The sequence below is a fragment of the Dipodomys spectabilis genome, unplaced genomic scaffold, assembly GCF_019054845.1.
Source record: "Dipodomys spectabilis isolate Male_0828 unplaced genomic scaffold, ASM1905484v1 ptg000098l, whole genome shotgun sequence".
Lineage (NCBI taxonomy): Eukaryota > Metazoa > Chordata > Mammalia > Rodentia > Heteromyidae > Dipodomys > Dipodomys spectabilis.
This window is the reverse complement of record NW_024870775.1, coordinates 6,012,856-6,033,196: the sequence shown is the minus strand read 5'-3', so window position 1 is coordinate 6,033,196 and position 20,341 is coordinate 6,012,856. Positions and strand designations below refer to the sequence as shown.

General features: G+C 56.9%; 3 protein-coding genes and 1 long non-coding RNA gene across 6 annotated transcripts; 1 reads left to right on the top strand and 3 right to left on the bottom strand.

Moving 5' to 3' along the window:
• Positions 1 to 64: 64 nt before the first annotated feature.
• Positions 65 to 5,637, top strand: Znhit1 (zinc finger HIT-type containing 1). Of its 2 annotated transcripts, none has more exons than XM_042686546.1 (5): positions 65 to 150; positions 3,939 to 4,109; positions 4,404 to 4,483; positions 4,640 to 4,809; positions 4,906 to 5,637. In XM_042686546.1, the coding sequence occupies exons 1-5, from the start codon at positions 132 to 134 to the stop codon at positions 4,925 to 4,927; spliced, it is 462 nt and encodes a 153-aa protein (XP_042542480.1). In that variant the 5' UTR covers positions 65 to 131; the 3' UTR covers positions 4,928 to 5,637. The 2 variants fall into 2 exon arrangements, with proteins under 2 accessions (XP_042542480.1, XP_042542479.1); XM_042686545.1 differs by lacking the exon at positions 65 to 150 and adding an exon at positions 878 to 979.
• A 1,040-nt stretch (positions 5,638 to 6,677) lies between these two features.
• Cldn15 (claudin 15) lies at positions 6,678 to 11,497 on the bottom strand. Of its 2 annotated transcripts, XM_042686543.1 has the most exons (6): positions 11,389 to 11,497; positions 10,303 to 10,733; positions 8,126 to 8,290; positions 7,442 to 7,523; positions 7,236 to 7,352; positions 6,678 to 7,079 (listed from the first exon to the last, which is right to left on the bottom strand). In XM_042686543.1, the coding sequence occupies exons 2-6, from the start codon at positions 10,517 to 10,519 to the stop codon at positions 6,977 to 6,979; spliced, it is 684 nt and encodes a 227-aa protein (XP_042542477.1). In that variant the 5' UTR covers positions 10,520 to 10,733; positions 11,389 to 11,497; the 3' UTR covers positions 6,678 to 6,976. The 2 variants fall into 2 exon arrangements, with proteins under 2 accessions (XP_042542477.1, XP_042542476.1); XM_042686542.1 differs by lacking the exon at positions 11,389 to 11,497 and having other exon boundaries at positions 10,303 to 10,780.
• A 515-nt stretch (positions 11,498 to 12,012) lies between these two features.
• On the bottom strand, positions 12,013 to 15,280 carry Fis1 (fission, mitochondrial 1). Its single transcript, XM_042686547.1, has 5 exons — positions 15,145 to 15,280; positions 14,400 to 14,532; positions 12,997 to 13,073; positions 12,546 to 12,651; positions 12,013 to 12,442 (listed from the first exon to the last, which is right to left on the bottom strand). The coding sequence occupies exons 1-5, from the start codon at positions 15,187 to 15,189 to the stop codon at positions 12,345 to 12,347; spliced, it is 459 nt and encodes a 152-aa protein (XP_042542481.1). The 5' UTR covers positions 15,190 to 15,280; the 3' UTR covers positions 12,013 to 12,344.
• Positions 15,281 to 18,413: 3,133 nt separating this feature from the next.
• Positions 18,414 to 19,982, bottom strand: LOC122113822. Its single transcript, XR_006148468.1, has 2 exons — positions 19,406 to 19,982; positions 18,414 to 18,729 (listed from the first exon to the last, which is right to left on the bottom strand). It is a non-coding gene; the product is annotated as an uncharacterized LOC122113822 (long non-coding RNA).
• Between the last annotated feature and the right edge of the window lie 359 nt (positions 19,983 to 20,341).

The following is a 20,341-nucleotide window of genomic DNA, read 5'->3' as shown; positions in this document are numbered from 1 at the left end:
CGCAGGATCACGCGGGGCTGGAATCCGACTGCTGGGAAGGTTCTAGAAGCGGGATCCGGGCCGCCCAGCGGGGCAGGCCCGGGGCTCCGCCCTGGAAAAAAGGCGTAGCCTGAGGCCACGGAGAACCCGAGATGCAGGCGGCGAGACAAGGCAAGGATTGTCCCGAGGCGCGGAGAGGGGCGCCGGGCTGGGGCCGGGCCGGGGCCGGGGAGGGGCCGGGGGTCCGCGGCTCGCGGGCCGCTTGGCACCGTGGACACGAGGCCGCAGCCGGAGACGGGAAGTGAGGCCGGGGCGCGCGGGGCGGCGGCGCGCGGGGCGGCGGCGCGCGGGGCGGGGGCGCGCGGGGCGGGGGCGCGCGGGGCGGGGGCGCGCGGGGCGGCGGCGCGCGGGGCGGGGGCGCGCGGGGCCGGGGCGCGCGGGGCCGGGGCGCGCGGGGCCGGGGCGCGGGGCCGGGGCGCGCGGGGCGGCGGCGCGCGGGGCCGGGGCGCCCTTCCCGCGGCGGGACGGCGCGCCGGGGCCCTCGCGGTGTGCCCACTCGGGGCCCGCGCCCCACCCCCGCCCGCCCTGCCCTCGCTGGGCTTGGGGAGCTCGTCGCCGGGGGCCGCCCTCATTTATAAAAGCGCTCTCACAAGTACCCAAGGAAAAGAACATGGCTCGCAGAGCCAGCGGCACCATCTCCTTAACCCATCTCGAGGCTCCTTCAAGAAGGAGGGGCAACCATATTGAGGTCGGAAGTAGGACTGCCCTTAAAAAACATGGCGGGAAGCGTTCCGGTCTCCGAGGGAACGCCAGGCGGTGCCGGGGGGGGGGGGGGGGGGGGGGGGGGGGGGGGGGGAAAGCCGGCGGGAAGGCTGTGCTGCGCGTGCGCCGCCGGAAGTGAGCGTGCTTCTGCCGCCGCTTGGTTGGCTGGCTTAGTCCGCATGCGCAGTGGGCTCTTCCGGCCGCTGTGTTGCACAAATGGTGGAAAAGAAAACTTCTGGTACGTGAATCCCCAGCGGTTCTCCTGCCGCTGTCACCGGGGTGCAAACCTAGCTGGGATCTCCTGGTCTCACTGTCTTACCGGCAGCAGGGAAGCCCCGAGCCTCTCACTCCTGCTCCGGCCCGGCGCTGGCTGCGGATGCAGTGGGGGAAAAAGACTCCCCCAAACCGAGTTTCTGGGATGGGGACTTGCGCATCCGCTCTTGCATGGCGGAGTGAGACGTGCCTTGGGCAGAGGGCCACGCAGAGACGGTGGAGAAGCCACCGAAGGCTGTTCGGGCCAAGGTCTTACTGTGTAGCCCGGGCTGGCTTTGAACTCTTCAATTCCTGGATGGCAGGAGGGCGCCACCACCCGGGTCCTCAGAGGCGTGGGACGAAGGCGTGTGGCAGCAGCAGAATTGTTTTATTTTTGCCTGTCCCGGGGCTTGAACTCGGCCTGGGTACTGTCCGTAAGCTTTTTGCTCCGGAGTAGCGCTCTCCCCCTCGAGCCACAGCACCAAATCTGGCCTTTTCTGAGTCGTTTATTGGAGATAAGAATCTCACAGACTTTCCTGACCAGTCTTGGCTTAGAACCGGGATCCTCAGATCTCAGCCTCCCGAGTAGCTAAGATTACAGGCATGAGCCGCTCGCTGGCACCTAGCTCATGTGTTCATCTTTTAGCAAAGCAGTTGTGGTGTAAAAGTGCCGTCCTGCAGAACTTTCTAGTATGATGGGACTATTCTTTATCTGTGTGTTAGCAGTGGGAAATGAGGCACATGTGGCTAGTGCCACCTGAGGAAATTAGTTTGTTGTTGGTCATGGGTACTGGGTGCTGTCACTGGGCTCTTTTTGCTCAAGGCCAGCACTTCACAGCTCCACGTTTTATTTTCTGGTGGTTAATTGGAGAGAAGAGTCTTATGGTGTTTCCTGCCTGAGCTGGCTTTGGACCACTGTGATCCTCAGATCTCAGCCTCCTGAGTAGCTATGATTGCTGATGTGAGCCACCAGCACCTGCCACCTGGCTCTAATTCACTGAATCTTGATTTGTCTAGACCTACATTTAGAGGTTTTAATAAAAGATAAAAGTGTGAATGCTGTGGGTTGACTTGCAATACATTGAGTGATATCACCCTTTTCTCCAGCTGGCTCTCCTTTGATCTTTATGAAACCCTTGGATCCCAACCCCTTTACATACGTAAAGGTAGGACTTTGTGAGATCTGGCCTGCCTTAACCTGACAGCCAGCCAGGCTGAATACCAATGGGCTTACAAAAGACACCCATTCTTCCATTCTGGCTTCCCTCATGCAAGAGGGCACCAAGGCCTAAGCATTCTCCTTTCTCCCCAACCCAGGCTGCTCAAGACTTAGGCTTCAGCCTAGATTTACCTGTTAGAAATCCCTGACCGGCCACCCCAAAGCAAGGCTCTTGTGCTCTCTCCTGCTTTGTGCTTCCGTGTCTTGCAGCACTGGACCTGTTTGCTTAATCATTTCTCTTCTGACTAGACCATAAACTCCTGCAGTTTCAGAACCTGGGCACTGCCTGACCTTTGCAAAGGAAGAAATACAGAGATGTGACCAAAACTTTGTGCTTTAAATTTATTTCTCTTTTTGTCGGTCATGGGGCTTGAAGTCTGGGCTTGAGTGCTGTCCTTCAGCTCTTCAGCTCAAGGCTAGCACTCTACCTCTTAAGCCACTGCTCCACTTCTGGTTTTCTGGTGGTTAATTGGAGATAAGAGTCTCATGGACTTTCCTGGCTTTGAACCATGATCCTCATATCTCAGCCTCCCTAGTAGCTGGGATTACAGGCATAAACCACCAGCACTGGCTTCTTTTTTTCATTTTTTTTTTTGGGGGGGAGGGGGTGTCCAGTCATGGGGCCTGAACTCTGGGCCTGGGCGCTGTCCCTCAGCTCTTCAGCTCAAGGCTAGCACTCTACCACTTGAGCCACAGTGCCACTTCTGGCTTTTTTCTTTTTGTTTATGTGATGCCGAGGAATCGAACCCAGGGCCTCAGGCATGCAAGGCAAGCGCTCTACCACTGAGCCACCTTCCCAGCCCTCTTTTTCATTTTAAGGTAGTGTTCCATCATGGTAGGCCATGCTGGCCTCAAACTCAAGATCCTCTGCTCCTACCTCCCCAAGGCTGGGGTTTAAATGTGCACCACCATGCCTGGTAAAGAGCTTAGTACAGTTCCCCTCCAGTGCTCCTAGGGGATGGGTTCCAAGACCACCGCTCTGCTATGGTACTGACCTCTCTGAGGTGCTCAAGGCCCCAATATAAAATGCTGTCATATTTGCATAGAGGCTCCTTCCCTGTACTTTAAAAATCTCTAGATTACAGGCAATACTTAATATAATGCAAATGCTATCGACGTCAGTAGTATCCCAATATTACTTAGAAATAATAACAAGAACAGAAATTCTATGTGTGTTCGGTAGAGGTGCATTTTTTTATCTTTTGGAAGTACTGGAGTTTGTACACAGGACCTCAAGCTTGTTGGGCTGGTGTTCTATGACTGAGCCATGCTTCCAGCCTGACTTTTTACTTGATTATTTGGGAGGAATTTAGTGAACTGTTCTGCTAAGGCTGAGATCATAGAGTAGCTGGGCTTACTTGAGCCACTAGTGTGATTACCAGAAATTCCTTCCTACCTTCCTTCCTTTCTTCCTCCCTCCCTTCCTTCTTCCCTCCCTCCCTTCCTTCCTGTCTCTGTCTGTCTCTCTCTTTTTCTTTTTGCTTGAACTTAGGCCTGAGCACTGTCCCTGAGCCCCTTTGTGCTCAAGGCTAGGGCTCTATCACTTGTGCCACAGCGCCACTACAGTTTTTTCTGAGTACTTTATTGGAGATAAGAATCTCATGGACTTTTCTGCCTGGGCTGGCTTTGAACTGTGATCCTCAGATCTCAGCCTCCTGAGTAGCTAGGATTACAGCATGAGCCACTGGTGCCTGGCCCAGAACTTTCTCTATCCCACTCTATCTAGTTCGCTCCCAGGACCCTGGGCAGCGGCGTGTGCTGGATCGAGCCGCCCGCCAGCGCCGCATTGACCGGCAGCTCGAGGCCCTGGAGAATGACAACTTCCAGGACGACCCCCACGCTGGCCTTCCCCAGCTCGCCAAGAGGCTGCCCCAGTTTGATGACGACGCAGACACAGGTGAGGCTCCAGGAGACACTGTTGAGGTGTGGGGTTGGGGTGGGAGCGGGCCTTTTAGTGGCCCTTGGCCCTGCCAGTGATTGGCTTATGTGATAGCACCCCCTCTCCCCTTTGTCTGCCTCAGTTTTCCTCGTGTGTACAATAGGGGCTGGAGAAGCAAGCCTTAGACTGGGGTGGATGGGAACAACAAGGGACCAAGATTGGAGAAGTGGGGTCAGGTGGCTGCAGGGAGGTGTGGCAGGGGTATCCCTGGCTTGGTGGCCACCTCCATGTGTCACCTAAACTCATTGCCAGGAAAGAAAAAGAAGAAAACCCGAGGTGATCATTTTAAACTCCGCTTCCGAAAGAACTTCCAGGCCTTGTTGGAGGAGCAGGTAAGAGAGGGGCTGGGAGGGGGAGGGGGAGGAGCAGGTAAGAGAGGGGCTGGGAGGGGGAGGGGGACGTTGGAAGGAAGCAGGGAGCCTGGACAGACCTGGACACAGAAAGAGAGAGCCGCCTCGGTCAGCACAGCGTCACGCACTTCTCTGCAGAACCTGAGTGTGGCTGAGGGCCCCAACTACTTGACGGCCTGTGCGGGACCCCCGGCCCGGCCTCAGCGCCCCTTCTGCGCCGTGTGTGGCTTCCCGTCCCCCTACACCTGCGTGAGCTGTGGTGCCCGGTACTGTACCGTGCGCTGTCTGGGCACCCACCAGGAGACCAGGTGAGCTGGGGCCCCACCACCACACCCCCTGCTGCTCTGCCCCATCCCCACTGCTTCTTGAGTCCTGGCTCCTCCCCTGGCCTCCTCTGTCCACAGGTGTCTGAAGTGGACTGTGTGAGTGGGGCGGAGCCTCATCACCATGCAGAGACAGAGGCAGGAGTGGAAGACTGAGCAGGGAAGGCCGCCTGGCCCAGGAAGACTAGGACTGACTACCAGGGCTGGTCCTGCCCACAGGCTGCTATGGGAATAAAGACCTTGTGTGAGGGCCACAGGCTGCCTGCTGCTCTGTGCCCTGCCCTGTCCCTCCCCCCACCTCCCCATCCCTCTCCAGGACAGATCCGCACTCAGCTGCCACCACTCCCTCACTCCCCTGCCAAGACACTGCTTTTCTTAGTTACTGTTTTTTTAAGAGTCTTGCCATGTAGATCAGGCTGACCTCAAAGTTGAGCTCCTGTCTCCCAGGCACTGGGATTACAGTTGCACAATGCCTAGCTTCTGTCTTTGCTTGGTTATCAATTTCTATTTTTTTTTAATTGTCTGTTTCCTTTTAGTTTCTCTGAGCATTTCAGAGACCCAATGGTTTGAGAACTGGGTGGCCAGGAAGTGGGGTGAGGGTGGGGGTCGGGGCTCAGAGGTTCCGCTGAGGAGCCGATCCTGTCTTTGTCCTCTGGCACTTAGCCAGAGGGGAGTGGTCAGTGGGCCTGTCCTGGGGCCACAGGCCTGTGGAGCGGTGGCGCTTGTGCGGCCCCTATTGTAACAGGAGTTTCTGGCCGTCCCAGGTGCTGGACTTCCTCAGCCGTCTCTTGAATAAATGACCCGAGTGAACTACTCTTGAGATCCTATGTGTTCATGCTGGCACCATCTGAGGCTGTCCCCACCCAGGGACTTCTTTCTCTCTCAGGAGGCCTGTGGCGGGGTGGGAGGCGCAGGGTGGGAGGGCTACACACTTTGTGGCACGTTTAAGGATAATCCAGGTGTGGGGCTGACACTACTTGTATACCCAAGTCAGGATGCAAGGTGCTCCCCGCAAGTTACCAGCCATGCTGAGCGCTGGTGGCTCATGCCTGTAATTGCAGCAATTCAGAGGCTGAGATCTATCTGAAGATTGCAATCTGAAGCCAGTCTAGGCAGGAAAGTCTGTGAGACTCTTATGTCCAGTTAACCAGCAAAGAGCCAGAAGTGGAGCTTTTGCTCAGGTGGCAGAGTGCCAGCCTCGAGCTCAGGGACAGTGCTGAGGCAGAGTTCAAGGCCCAGGACTGACACACACAATAAAAGAAAAAACAGTCTGGAAAGCACAGCAGAAAAGGGCCAGTGTGTCCACAGATTGACACAGCTGTGCAGCATGTGATGGGTGAAGACAAGGGGACCAGGCCTTGCACTCAGGCACACACCTGAGAGCTGGGTGCTCCATCATTTTCCTGAGTGGAAGGGATGGCAGGAGGCAGGAGGGCTGGTGTGGGGAGAGGAGAGGGTCTGCTCACCAACTAGGATGTGGTTGAGGGGGGAGGGACACGCATGGGCCTGGGCCTCAGCCTCAGGCTTCCATTGGGTGCCAGCTTCTATCTAGCAGCCTCACACTTGGTACTCACTTGGGCCTGCCTGTGACAAGCGTGCCCACCACCCAGTTCCTGGGTCTGAGCTGTTTATAGAGCCATGCCCTGCCCCCCTTTGCCCCCCAGCCTTTTCTGGACTCAGGAATGCACCTGCACCAGACCCAGCCAGTCTGCTGCACACACAGTGGGACCGCGCATCCCCACATCCTGAGCCATCCCCATGCTCACAAGCCCCTCGGCCCCACTGTGAAATCGCTACACTGCTGGGCTGGAGAAGGAAGTTGAAAGGCAGTGGGCAGCTCTGGCAGTCATAATACACATTTATAGATGCACGTAGTTATACATTTATATAGGATGCACACAGGAGGGACTTCTCCAACCACTGGGCCCGAGGGGAGTTCTCCAGAGCCCCTCTGGGCCTGGGAGGGTCCGGAGGATGAGAGTCACCCTCCCTGGGGCTGGAGTAGGAGGGAGGAGGAGACTAAAGGAGTGAGGGCTGTGGGTGGGCAGGACTTCCCTGAGGTTCTTAAGGGGCTGTTGGTCCCTGGGCGGGGAAGGGGTCCCTGCCCCCACTGGGCAGGGGTGGGGGGGTCCACAGGCGGAGACTCCAACACCTACACGTACGCATTTTTGCCGTATTTCCCAAAGCTAATATCGCTTTCATCTGAGGGGCCAGGCGCCATCACCACCGTGGATGCCTTGTAGGGAAGCCTGGGCCTGTGGGAGTGGCGTGTCACAGAGGGACCTGCTCCCCGCCACCCCCTCAAGCTATCCCTCCCTCTTCATGCCCCCTCACCCCATCCCCCCTCCTCGTCCCCCATCCCCCACCCCCCTCCTCACCCAATCACTCCTCATCCTGTCCCCCCTCCTCACCGGGCTGCTGGGTCCTCCTTGGAGCCGCAGCAGCAGCTGGAGCCCAGGCAGCCACCGCCCAGGATGGACAGCAGGGAGGCGCTCCAGCCCAGGTAGAGGGCGGGGCCCAGCTCATACCTGGAAGGGGTGGGTGTGGTAATAAGCAGGGGAGAGGGGGGAAAGTGGGGTGCTTCTCCCAACCTTGGAGCAGGCGGCTTCCCACTCACTTGGTCCCGTTGTACAGAGGGTTGAAGAAGTTCTGGGTGATGTTGACCGCGTACCAGCAGATGGCCACCATCCCGCAGGCCCCTGGGAGGCGGAGGAGGCTGCATTAGTGCGAGGAGCCGGGGTGGGGGGGTTGGGGGGCATGTGTCTACCCAATCCCTTCCTCCCACTCCACTCCCTGTCCCAACACTGGGGGCCCTCCACCCCACGGCCTTCCTTCTTCCACCTTGCCCTGTTCACTCTTCACCCCTAGGGCCTGGAGCCGGTCCCAATCCCAGGCATCCTGAAGGTCCAGGGCTTGGTCCTTTGCTTGGCCTCACAAAGCCCTCCAACCCCAGGCTGTCGCCTTTCTGACCATATCCCCACCTGCCTCCCAGGCTTACTGTGAGGGACCAGGATGGGAGACATGGGCCCAGAATGGATGGCGTGTTGCCCAGTGTAGGTGACATGCACCCCTCCCTGACCTAGCTCTGCCTCCTGAGCAGTGCGACTTCTCCAGGCCTACTTGGCTTTGGGGTCAGTGCCACCAGCTGGTTCACACCTGACTCCATAGGAGCCCCTGGTTCTCCCCAGAGATTTGAGAACAGAGGAGGGTGGAGGGGGCCAGGGAGGCCAGATGGCAGTGCCAAAAGGAAGGTGACAAAGAGATGAAGGCAGAGAGATCATCCCTCCCCCTCCCCCATTACCAGCAAGGATGTCCAAGGCGCCTGCGATGGCCGCCAGCTTGGCTTTCCTGGAGAGTTCCATGTTTCCAAAGTTGGTACAGCGCAGCCCCAGCAGGCCTAGGCCAAGGCCCAGGAAGCCCAGGAGGATGGCAGTGATCATGAGGGCACGGCAGCCTTGGACATACCCTGAGAGGGGGTGGGGGCACAGCTGTTACCCTTGGGGCTGCCCCTCTGGCCCCAGGCACCTGTGTCCCTCTAGTTCCCAGTCCCTAGAAGACCACAGGCCCCCCTCTGCCTCACTGTTATCCTGTTACGGGGTCCCATCTGGCACACCTGCATACTCAGTTATTGGGAACACCCTCCTAGACCTCTGCAACCTCTCCCCTGGCCAGTCTCCTCCCGCAGGCTATGGCAGTGGCAATGTAAAAATCACCTCTTGTTGGGAGCCAAGGCTTCAGGAAACCATTTAACCTCACTCCTGATTCCAAACCCCACCAGTGCCTAGTGTAGGACCTGAGTTCCTTCCTGGAATGACCAGTAGGGGGCAGTAGGGGCCCATGGCAGAGGGTCAGGGGAGTTTCTGATCTGGAAAGGTGGGATACTGGCCCAGGACCTATCCGTTCATAGTTTTAGGATACCTTAGTTTCCCCTTTCTCAACACTGAGAGCAGCTGCCGCTTCCTTTCTGTCTCTGCTACTCCTCCTGTCTCTGTTCGCTGCCAAGCATTCTCAAGGACCTTGCACCCCTTTCCCGGGTGGGGCCCAAGCATGTGTTGAAGGGGAAAGGCTGAATCCCTACCAGGAAGAAGTGAAGTGGCCCAAGTTGGGGAGCGGGGGGGGGGGGGGGGGGACAAAGTTCTCTAGGAAGCCATTCAGAGTCCCAGAGTCCCCCACCAACTCTGTGCCCCCCTGGAGGAGTCTGCAGATACAGCCAGGAGGGGTGACAGCCTGGCCCCCTCCCCAGGACATCACAGCCCAGAGTCCCAGCTCCTTCCAGCTGCTTCCAGGACTGCAGGGATGCCCAGCCTCTGTGCCCACCACCCCTGCAGACAGGGGGTTCACAGGTAAGGGCCAAGGGGAAGGTAAGGAGACCCGTACCCTTGCACACCAGCTCTGCACACTCACAGCGTCCCAAGGGCCCCTTGGGTGCCAGGCTCTGCAGGTAAATGTCCTCACACAGGGCTGCTGTGGGCTGTGTATCCCTCCCACCACACAGCACTCTGGGCCTCCGGCCCTCACTGGCCTCAACTCAGCAGAGGGGCGTGTCTATACACAGTCCTGGACAGAAGGCTGAATGGTTAACCCAGGAGTCAGCAGGCATTGGGCACCCAGATGCTCAGGGCATCTTGTTTTGTGCCAGTCCTGGAACTTGAACTCAGGCTCTGGGCACTGTCCCTTCGCTTTTTCCACTCAAGGCTAATACTCTAGTGTTTGAGCCACCACTCCTCTTCCAGCTTTTTGGTGGTTAATAGAAAAGTTTCTTGGACTTTCCTCCCTGGGCTGGCTTAGAACCATGATCCTCAGATTTGAGGGCCATGTCTTTCAGGGCAGGAAAAATGGGCTGAGCCAGAGGTAGGAGGACGTGTAGCTATCAGAGGTTTCACAATCCAGGCGACAGCCCTTTAAGAACCTCATCAACCACCATGAGCCCCCCAATTACCCACACATGCTCACACACAGCCCTCTGCAGCCAGCATTTGCACCTGCCTGGCCCCCCTTTCCACCACAGCCAGGCCTGACCAAGAGCCCTGTGGAGCTCAGCAGGGCAGCCGGGCACCCGGCTGTGGGCACCCAGGTAGGACACTGACACTGGCAGTCGATCCACCACCCAGAGTCCCATGTTGGGCCATGGCCTCATACCCCCAGCCCCAGCAGTCCTGCCTAGAATGAAACCCCAAATGTACCAAGTGCCCCCACACACTGGGTTTCATCACTATGGCCATCTGTGCCCCATACGTCTGTCCTAAGGGTGCAAATGGCAGGCATGGAGCTTGCACCATTGCGTGGCCTGGGCATAGAGCTAGCAGCAGCAGGAGCTTGACTTAGAGCCACACTGGCCCCTCCAGGCGGCGGCACAAGTATACCCAGGCCTTATTCCACATCCGGATGGTGCCCAGAACATTCCTAGCTGTGGCCGTCGAGGGCCCAGAGCTTGAATCCCTGATGCCCACAGCCCCGCCACGCCCAGGGGTCCCGTACCGGACAATGCGAGCATGGATGGGAACTCCCAGCAGTTGGAGACGCCCAAGGAGTCAGTGGCACAGCTGAACCAGAGGTTCTCGTAGATGGTGTTGGTGGTGATGACGTTGCCGTGTACGGTGGACACCCGCCAGTAACTGTTCTGCAGTGTCAGCCCCAGCATCAGCAGCCCCAGGGCTGACAGGAAAAAGCCAAAGGCCTCTACAGCCACAGACATCCTGGGCAACAGGGCCCCCTGGGGCAGCGGCCCCACAGAGGGGCAAGGGCAGCACCCCTGGGGGGCCCCCAAGGGACTCCAGCCAGGGAGGACTTGCAGAGCCCTGCCCACCACAGCTCCTCAGGTCCGCTCTGTCTCTAGGTTCTCCGCTGTCTTCTGGGTCTCTGCTTCCCCACAGGTCAGAGGAATGAGCCGAGCCCCGCTTGCTCTGCAGCTGTTGACAAGAGATGGAGGGAATAAATGGCCAAAAGTCCATCCCCGCCCCCAGCCTCTGGGCCGCCCCACTCCCCGCCCTGCCAGGTGGGGGAGTAGACTTGCTGGGAGACTAACGCCAGGCCAGACAGCCCCGGCCTGGGCAGGAGCGCCCCAAGGGAGACATCAGCAGCCAAGGGGAAGTGGCCAACTCTGACTCAGACTTCACAGGAGGTCAGAGAATGGAGTCGGACTGGCAAAGAGGGGAAAGGTAACAGTGCCCAAAGAAGCCCACCTCAGACTGTCTCCCTGCCTGTCCTGGGCACAGCCAGCCCTGGGGTGCTGGGTCACGTGAGGACTAAGCAGGTTGGTGAAGGGTAGGCAGCTGGGGGATCCGAGTTGGGTACAGCCTAGATGCTACCTTATCAAGGGGGCTGGGGGGCCCTGGGCTGGCAATCGCTACATGCCCAGGGCTTGTGATTCCAGGGATCACAGCCCTCACCTGTTAGTGGCCCCCCGAGTCCCTGTCTGAGTGCTGCAGGGCTGAGGGCAGCCACCTGCCCCAACTGGGGTTTCCCTCCTCTGGGAGCTGACCTTTGAGTCTTGAGCTAGGTCTTTCTGCCCAGGGGCGTGTGGCTAATCTCTGCCTAACTCATTCTGTTACCAACGGCTGTCACCTGCTATATTGATGATGATGGATTGGAAGCCAGGCCCAGCACCTGTTTCGGGCAGGGTAGTCACAGGTACAGGTTGGTGCAGGACCTGGGCCGTCGGAGGGGGAATGGGGTGCCTGTGGGGTGCCCATCCTCCCATCACCAGCCCCTTTCCAGTGTCAGGTGCCTCTTCCCACCCACCCCCGCCCCCCGTGGCGTGGCAGGCTGTGGAACGATAGGCATGCGGCGAGGACACAGGCCCATGCAGAGCCTGGCACCAGGGGGTGTGGGCGAAGTGGGCTGGGTGGGGCCTCCCATTCCACAGGCTGAACTGGGATACCCCATGGCCCCAACCTCTCCCACACACCACCCCACACCAGGGCTCCCTTCCCTGCCCCCCCTTCCTCTCAGGAGGAGGAGGAGGGGGGCAAGGGAGACAAAGGGAGGGAAGGGCGGAGTCCTGGGAGGAAGCTGAGTGGGGGCCTCCTGGTGTGGAAAACTCCACAGGTGATGTTGGAGGCAGCTGAGTGGGTGAGAGGAGACCCGGGCCGTAAATCTCAACCGTTCCCCTGGGACAGGGTGCCGGGCCACAGAAAGCCACGGAAGGGCAGGGGGGAGGAGAGGAAGGAAGGATGTGGGCGGGGCAGCTCAGAGGACAAAGCAGAGGCTCACAGCAGCCCAGAGGGCGGGAGCCGGGGGGCCCAGGGCAGGAGAGGACTGAGGGTGACCAACACCTGCCTGAGGCGAGCCCACCCCTCCCACAAATCAGACTCTAGCTTCGCAAGCCACGGCCCATGGCCTACGTTTATTTACACTCAAGGTCACAGTTTGGGGGGGGGGATGGAAGGCCACAGAGGGAGGGGGGATAGGGGGAGAGGGGGAAAAGATGACAAGCGAGAAGGCTGGCAAGGATGGCCAGGGCCCCTCATGTGCCCTCAGTCTCCCAGGTGCCCGGGGCCAAGGAGCAGGTCCAGTTTCCTTCAGGATTTGGACTTGGACACAGCCAGCCCGATGAGTCCAGCCAGGCCCGCCACGCCCAGTGCCATGCCGCCCACGATGGCCATGCCGACTAGCCCATCTGCAGAAAGGGAGAGGGGGTCAGGAGGCGGAATGGGTGCACCCCTTCTTGAGGCTGGGGTGAGCCGGGGCCCAGGAGGGCACACAGAGGCTGAGGCTGTCACCTTTCTTCATGGCCTTGTCAATGAGCCGCTCCAGTTCCTTGGCCTGGTTGTTCTGCGGCTCCGTCTGCAGCAGCCCTCGCACATACTTCAGCGCCTTTTCATATTCCTGGACTCGTGGGAAAACATGCCCCACATCGTGGGCACGCGTGGACTCCAGCACCCTGCCTGCCCCACCCAGGCTCCTCTCCTATGCCCACTATTCCCTCACCTCCTCCCTGTCCCAGCCCTCACCGCAGCCCCACCCAATGGAGTAGAGTCCACGACCCAACTGCGTGGGGTTGATAAGCCAGGGGAGATAAGAGCACGGGGCCTGGGCTGCACCCGACATAACGGCGGACCTACACCTGCAGGATCCTGATCTTCTACCCTTCCTTCAAGGGGCCTGGCCTGCCTACTGTCACCTGCATCACACCTGCCCGCTTCCCACGGGTGGCCTTCCTGAGGGCCTTACCTTGAGCCGGTAGTTCCCCACAGCCAGGTAGAAGACATAATCCCTCTGCTCCTCCTTGCTCCCTTTGGGCAGCAGCTCTTGGGGAAGAGGGAAAAGAAAGCAAAAATTGCCTCTCTTCTCTTAATGGGGTGCTCCAATAGACTTCTTTCCACCTCCCATTGACGTTGCGTCTCCATGATAGCAGGGGCTGCCCAACACCCCAGTGACATGCATCCCAGAATCACTGATAGCTGTGCATCCTTGTGAACCGATAGGAAACCAAGGCACAGAAGTTCAAAGGCAGTTCTACCCTTGCCAAGCATTGTGACACACTCTTGTTAATACCAGTACTCAGGAGGCTGATGAAGAGGATCATGAGTTCAAGGCCAGCTACAGTGAGAGCCTGTTTTAATCAAAAGAAACAAAAACACGCAAAGGGTAGCTCTGCTGTGCATCTTACTACAGTCACTGGCCTCACCATCTGCTGACTGAGAACAGTGACCATCTGGCCCCTAAAAGGATGTGATTCCTTTTCTCTAACTCATCTTCCCTGAGTGACCCCCCCCCCCGACTTTCCCTGGGGACCAGAGCTTGCACCCAAGAAGTTCTGCATCCTTTCTAGTGGTCTGCACTGCCTGCAGCTGGACTATCGATGACTACAGACCACATCTACTGGTTAGCTCCATCAGGGAAACCTGAACAACCCAACTGCCAGTGTAGGCTCTGTGTTTGCATTAACAAAGACACTTGCCAGGCCCTGCAATCCTAGCTGCTACTCAGGAGGCTGAGATCTGAGCATCAAGGGCAACAAAGTCCATGAGACCCTTATCTCCAATTAACCACCAAAAGAACTGTGGCTCGAGGGGTAGAGTGTCAGCTTTGAGTGAAAAACCACAGGGACAGTGCCCAGGCCCTCAGTGAGTTCAAGCTTCAGCCTCAGCATTAAAAAGATATGTCTGGGGCTAGGAAGGTGGCTCAGTGGTAGAGCACTTGCCTTGCATGCCTAAGGCCCTGAGTTCAATTCCTCAGCGCCACATAAGCAGAAAAAAAAAGCCGGAAGTGGCGCTGTGGCTCAAGTGGTAGAGCGCTAGACTTGAGCTGAAGAGCTGAAGGACAGCACCCAGGCCCAGAGTTCAGGCCCCACGACCGGACCCCCCTCTCCATCCCCCCAAAAAGAAATGTCTGTACATGCTCAGTAGACAGCATGTCTTTTTTCTTTCTTCAAAGTCTCTTAGGTTACTATAAATTTGCAAGTGTGAAAGCTGTGGCTGTGGAGGGCCGGCTCTAGCCATCCTGGCGGACTGACTGGGCACTGCTGCGGAGGGACTGCGCTGCGAGGTAGGGTCCGGCGCTTGAGATGGAGGGAGGGAGGCCAATGGCGAGGACGCCCAGCCCGAGGCAGGCAGGCGGGAAGGGCGCCTCACCCTCCAGCAGCGCGATGCCTCTGCGGATGTCATCGTTGTACTTGCTCCGCACCAGGCACCAGGCGTACTCGAACTGTGTGCTCTTGGACACGGAGCCCGCCGCCTGCTCCGACTGGAATTTCTTTTCAAACTTCTGCCGGAGGAGAGGAGAGGAGGGGAGAGCAGAGGGGCGACCGTTCAGAACCGGAGGTGCCGGCCACTCTCCTCCCCTCCGCGACCTCGGGGCCTGGTACCCCGCGGCTCTGCTCCCGCCCTCCCCGCGGCGGCGCGGCCGCCTGCTGGCGGCTCCAGGCACCGCCCGGGCAGCGGGACCGTAAACTCGCCAGCCTGGCCCGCGACACCCGAGTCCTCGGGGAGGCGCCCGGGCCCGCCCGCGCTTTCATCTCAGCCGACCGCCGGGAGCAGAGGCAGGGCCCGCCTCCCACGGCTGCAAGGCCGGGGACACGGCAGGGACGGAGCTCGGCACTGCGCCGTCTCACCCCTAAGGGACGTCCGGAACGCCCAGCTCTGCAAACCCAGATCCCGACTCCAGGCCTTCGGACGGAGGCGGAAAGAACTACAACTCCCAGCAGCCTCTAGAGCCAGGAGCGCCTTTCGGGCAGGAGCTCGCGCCGCAGAGGCTGCCGGGAGTCGTAGTTCGACTGCCTTGGGCAAAGCAGAGGCTGGGAGTGAGTTTGGCCTTCGCGGGACTCTGCTCGGGACCCGTCCACCATTCTCCCCTTCGCCTCCGCGGGCCAGGCCTCACCTTCAGATCCTCCACAGACACCAGCTCGTTCAGCACGGCCTCCATGGCCGCCGCCCCCGCAGTCCTCACACCGCGGACTCTACAGGACCACGGTCTCCATGGTCCGGTGCAGGGGCGGAGAGGCACTTCCGGCACCCGACGGATGCAGCCAGTCTGGCCCGGCCCCGCCTGCCCCTGTCGGCCCTGCCGCAGGGGGCGCTAGTGCGCACGCCCGGGCGACCCCGCCCCTCCTGCTTCCAGCCGGCACTGGGGGCCGGCAGACCCAACCCACAAGTCCGGGACCGAACCTGGGATGGAAAACCCTGCCGGGATTGCATCTTTGTAGGGAGCAGCCTGACATCCCCAGAAACCCGCTGCCTGCAACGAAATACCTGGGGCAGGTATTTCTATACGCAGGATAGAGGACGGGATATTAGTCACATGCATAGCAGGAGATGGGCCCAAGCACAGCAATCACTACTGCATCTGCAAAACTTGAAAGATGCTAGCGCTGAGCCCCGTGGATGAACTGCAGCCCCCTAACTTTGTGTCTTTTTTTTTTTTTTTTTGGTCGGTCGTGGGGCTTGAACTCTGGGCCTGGGCGCTGAGCGCTCTACCGCTTGAGCCACAGTGCCATTTTGGATTTTCTGGTGGTTATCTGGAGATAGTCTCACGGACTTTCCTGCCGGGGCTGGCTTTGAACCAGGACCCTCAAGACCTCATTCTCCTGAGTAGCTAGCTAGGATTACAGGCGTGAGCCACCAGCGCCCGGCTGTCTGTGTCCTTTCATCTGACCTATTCTGTGCTGCAGTCCCTTTGCAATCACCTTGAACTCCAAGTTTCACAAATGAGCCTCTTGTGTGGAAGTCAAACCCTCCCCTCAAACAGCCAAAGCCTTCTTAGCATATTACAGCAAACAACCAAAAACTCAGGACTACCTGCCAGTCATTCCAATGGCAAAGTTACAATTCTCCCCCACCTCCTCTGAGGAAAAGACTGAGACAAAGGTTAACCAGGCCAGACCAGTGACCTAGCACTGTCTGAGATATACATGCCTTTCTCACTCCCTCCCCCATTTTCATTTTCCCTATTTAACCTGAACACAATGTCTGTACACCCCCACACTCTTGTACTGAAGCAATGTCTTCCCAGGAATGGTGTGCAATAAAACCCCCTTTCTCTGCCTTTCTCCATCTTTATTTGCACATGGAGGTAAGTGGTGGGGAGATCTTGGGACTCCTGGACTTCAGTTTCACTACAATAGGAACTTGTCTCTTGCAGGGTTGTCTTTGGGTTTACCATCTTTGGGTCTACCGGAGAGGGAAGGCAGTTGGAAGCAAGGGGAAGTGAAGTGATGCTTCGTTAGACTTGCAGTCTTTTCACCTTGACTCAGCCTTTCCATGGAATGGAAGTTCCCTATGGGCAGAGACTGCTGTTTAAACATGGGCAAAAGCACTAATAGTAAAGAGGTCAGTGTACCTGCCTAGGTTATTGTCCAAGCACCTGTCACGTTTGCAAAGGCTTAGGCTCTCACTTAGCTTTTTCTGCAAGACTGGCACTCTTACCACTTGAGTCACAGCTCTTCTGGCTTTTTGGTGGTTAATCAGAGAATTGAATCCCATGGACTTTCCTGACAGGGCTGGCTTTGAACCTCCATCCTCATATCTCAGAGAAAAAGATGGATTTGAGAGGCAGGAAGAATGAAAACAGACCAGATCAACTTGAATGAAGGTTGTCGAGGGACACCAAGGTGACCTGAGGATTTAGGAGATCTGAGGCATAATGGGGGCACGAGTGGGGGTACGTCAAGTAAGATCATGGGTGGGGGTAAGGTTGCAGGGAGCTGGAGAGTTCAAAGAGTTTTAGGACTTGCCTTGCAAGTCTGTGGTACTGGTATGGGTACTGAGGCTTGCTGAGGCTGAACTTGTTTTACACAGGTCTGTTTCTGGGAACCTGTGGTGCAAACCTACAGTGCAGGTTGTGGTTCAGGAACTCAGGCGCCTGTCAATTGGGGCTGATGTGTGTATGTATGTGTGTGTGTGTGTGTGTGTGTTCACATTTAGATTCATATCATTTGGGATTAGATGACAGGATTCCAGGGAGAATTCCAGGCCTGATGTTGGTGGCTTCATGCCTGTAATCCTAGTTACTCAGGAGGCTGAGATCTGAGGATCACAATTCGAAACCATCCTGGGCAGAAAAGTCCACATGAGACTCTTATCTCCAATAAATTACTCAGAAAAGTGGAGCTGTGACTCAAGAAGTAGTAAAGGGCTGGGAAGGTGGCTCAGTGGTGAGTGCTTGCCTTGCATACATGAGGCCCTGGCTTCGATTCCTCAGCACCACATAAGCAGAAAAAAACAGAAGTGGTGCTGTGGCTCAAGTGGTAGAGCGCTAGCCTTGAGCTAAAGAGCTGAGGGACAGCGACAAGGCCTAGAGTTCAGGCCCCACGACTGAACCCCCCCCCCCAAAAAAATAGTAACGCACTAGCCTTGAGCACAAAGAGGCCCAGGGACAATGCTAAGGCCCTGAGTTCAAGCCCCAGGACAGGCAAAAAAAAAAAAAAAAATTCTGGGAAGGTCCCTCTGGGGAGGAGGGGGAAGCATATTCAGAGGGCCATGCCATGGGAAAACAGGGAGTTGGGAAAACAAAGCAGATTCCTAACACTTAGTCTCTAGAATGGCTAGGATTACAGGACTGAGCCACCTGTGACTAGCACAAAAGTTGCCATTTTAAGCTCCTTTTTGAACTCTGAAGAAACTCAGGCTCCAGAACGTTCTGTCATCTTCCCAATGAAGCAGAGCTAGAAGCAGAGATGCTGGAATTTGAACTTGAGTCCTTCCCTGCTGCTTAATTTCAGCTGCCACTGCAGGTAAGAGAAGAGAGCTCCATGCTTAAAGGAGAAATCTTTTTGTTTTTAATTTTAATATTTTGCATACCAGTATGGGGCTTGAACTCATTGCTTCATGTTCTTCCTTACCTTTCTTCCTCAGGGATGGTGCTCTACTACTTGAGCCATACCTCCACTTCTGGCTTTTTGCTGGCTAATTGGAGATAAGAGTCTTGGATATCTTTCTGCCCCAATGTTTTCAAACCTTGATCCTCAGATCTCAGCCTCCTGAGTAGCTAGGATCACAGGCATAAGCCACTGTGCCTGGCCATTTTTAAAGTAATATACAGTATGGTATGAAAGTATTTGGCTGAGTAAATTTATTTGACAAAATATTCAATACAAAGTTTTAAAAAAGGAGTCATGAAGCTACTTTTCCTGAATTATCGGAGAAGATAAATAAACAACAAAACACCACATGATGGTTTTATTCAATTATGGAACAGTAATGCAATAAAATACAAGCTTTAAATCAGCCCTATGACTTCATGCAGGTAGGTGAGAATATTCAAAAGGAAATTATGCTTTTGTTAAATTCAGTCATGTGGGTGAGCAGAAAGGAAGCTGACATTTTGGGGTGCTGAGAAAACAATCTAGGACTGATTTTTGTTCTGTTTTTGCAGATTCTGGCTTTCTCTCTGGAGTCCATTCCAGGTGGAGTGGGTTCTAGGTTTCTTTACTTTCAGCTTGTATCAGTGGTTAGCTCAGGAGGAATGCTTGAAAAAAAAAAAAAAAAACCCTACTACCAGGACTGAACTACTTGTGTTCTTCCAATTTTCCTTCATCTGTCACCCCTACTTCCCAGTTTCTCCTAACAACTCAGTGAAGTTTCGTCAAGATTTCAAGTCATGCTTGAAATAAATCTTAGCTATTCAAGAGGCTGTGATCTGAGGATCATGGTTCAAAGACAGCCAATGCAGAAAAGTACATAAGACTCTATCTCCAATTAACCAGCAAAAAGCCAGACTAGAGGTGTGGCTCATGTGGTGGAGCACCAGCCCTCAGCAAAGAAGCCAAGTGAGAACATGAGGTCCTGAGTTCAAGCTTTGGCTACCAACACACACACACACACACACACACACACACACACACACACACACACACACACACAATCCACTTACCCATCCATCATTCAACTACTTTTTTTCTGGGAGGGGTCTGGTCGTGGGCCTGAACTCTGGGCCCGGGCGCTGTCCCTCAGCTCTTCAGCTCAAGGCTAGCACTCTACCACTTGAACCACAGCACCACTTCCGGCTTTTTTTTTCCTGCTTATGTGGTGCTGAGGAATCGAACCCAGGGCCTCATGCATGCAAGGCAAGCACTCTACCACTGAGCCACCTTCCCAGCCCCTCATCCAACTACTTAACAGACATTTATTAGGGACTTACTTACTATGTGCCAAGCATAAACCAAACAGAGAAGAGTCCTTGCTGTCATGGCGGTTTACACATCTTGGAAGAAGCCAGTAGCCTTATACTGATTTGTGTCACCATCACACACACGCGAGCGCGGGAGCAGGCTCCTGATCGTTCCCGCGCAGCCCAGGCTCGACGGCTCGTCGCCGCTCCGAAGTGCAGATCCACACCCCTTCCCGGCTGCCGCGGGAACGGGGGCTCCTCCTCACCGCGCACACGCAGCCCGTCCGAGTCGCCCCTACTTACTTTTCCAGCTTCACCTCGGGGGACCGCACGCACCCCACAGGCTCGGAGGGCTCCTTTTACCTGCGATGCCTGGCCAGCCCCGGCTCCCCTCAGCGGGCAGGGCCGGGCCGGGGTCCGCGCCCCCACGGTGGGCAGGGCCAGGCCAGGGTCCGTCACCTGGCCCTCGGCCTTTTAAGGGGGCACAGCCCGCCTCACTTACGGCTGTGCCACCGCACAAGCTTCTGTTGAGTGAATGAATGGATGGATGGATGGATGGATGGATGTAGGAACTAGCCGCCAGCCTCCCACCGACGATGCCCGAGCCCAGGCGCCAGCACTTCCGGGTGCGACGCGCGCGCCTACTCGGGGCTACTCTAGGAGCCCAGATCGGTGGTATGGAGGACCCCAGGGGTCCCGACTGCGCCGGCGCAGTAGCTGCCCTCCGCGGGCGGGGCCTGGGTAACAAAGAGGGCGTGGCTCTGAGAACCCTTGGCCAATAAACATCCGCGGTTCGGCGAGTGGGGCGGGGCGAGGTACGGTAAGGCAGGTAGCAACAAGGACCCGGGGAAGAGTATTGGCTTGAGACTCGAAGTGGTTTGTGATACTCTGGCTACAGGATCCGGGGGAAAAAGTGTCCATATAGATAGATAGATATAAACATTATTTTATTTTTTAATATTTTTTTTGC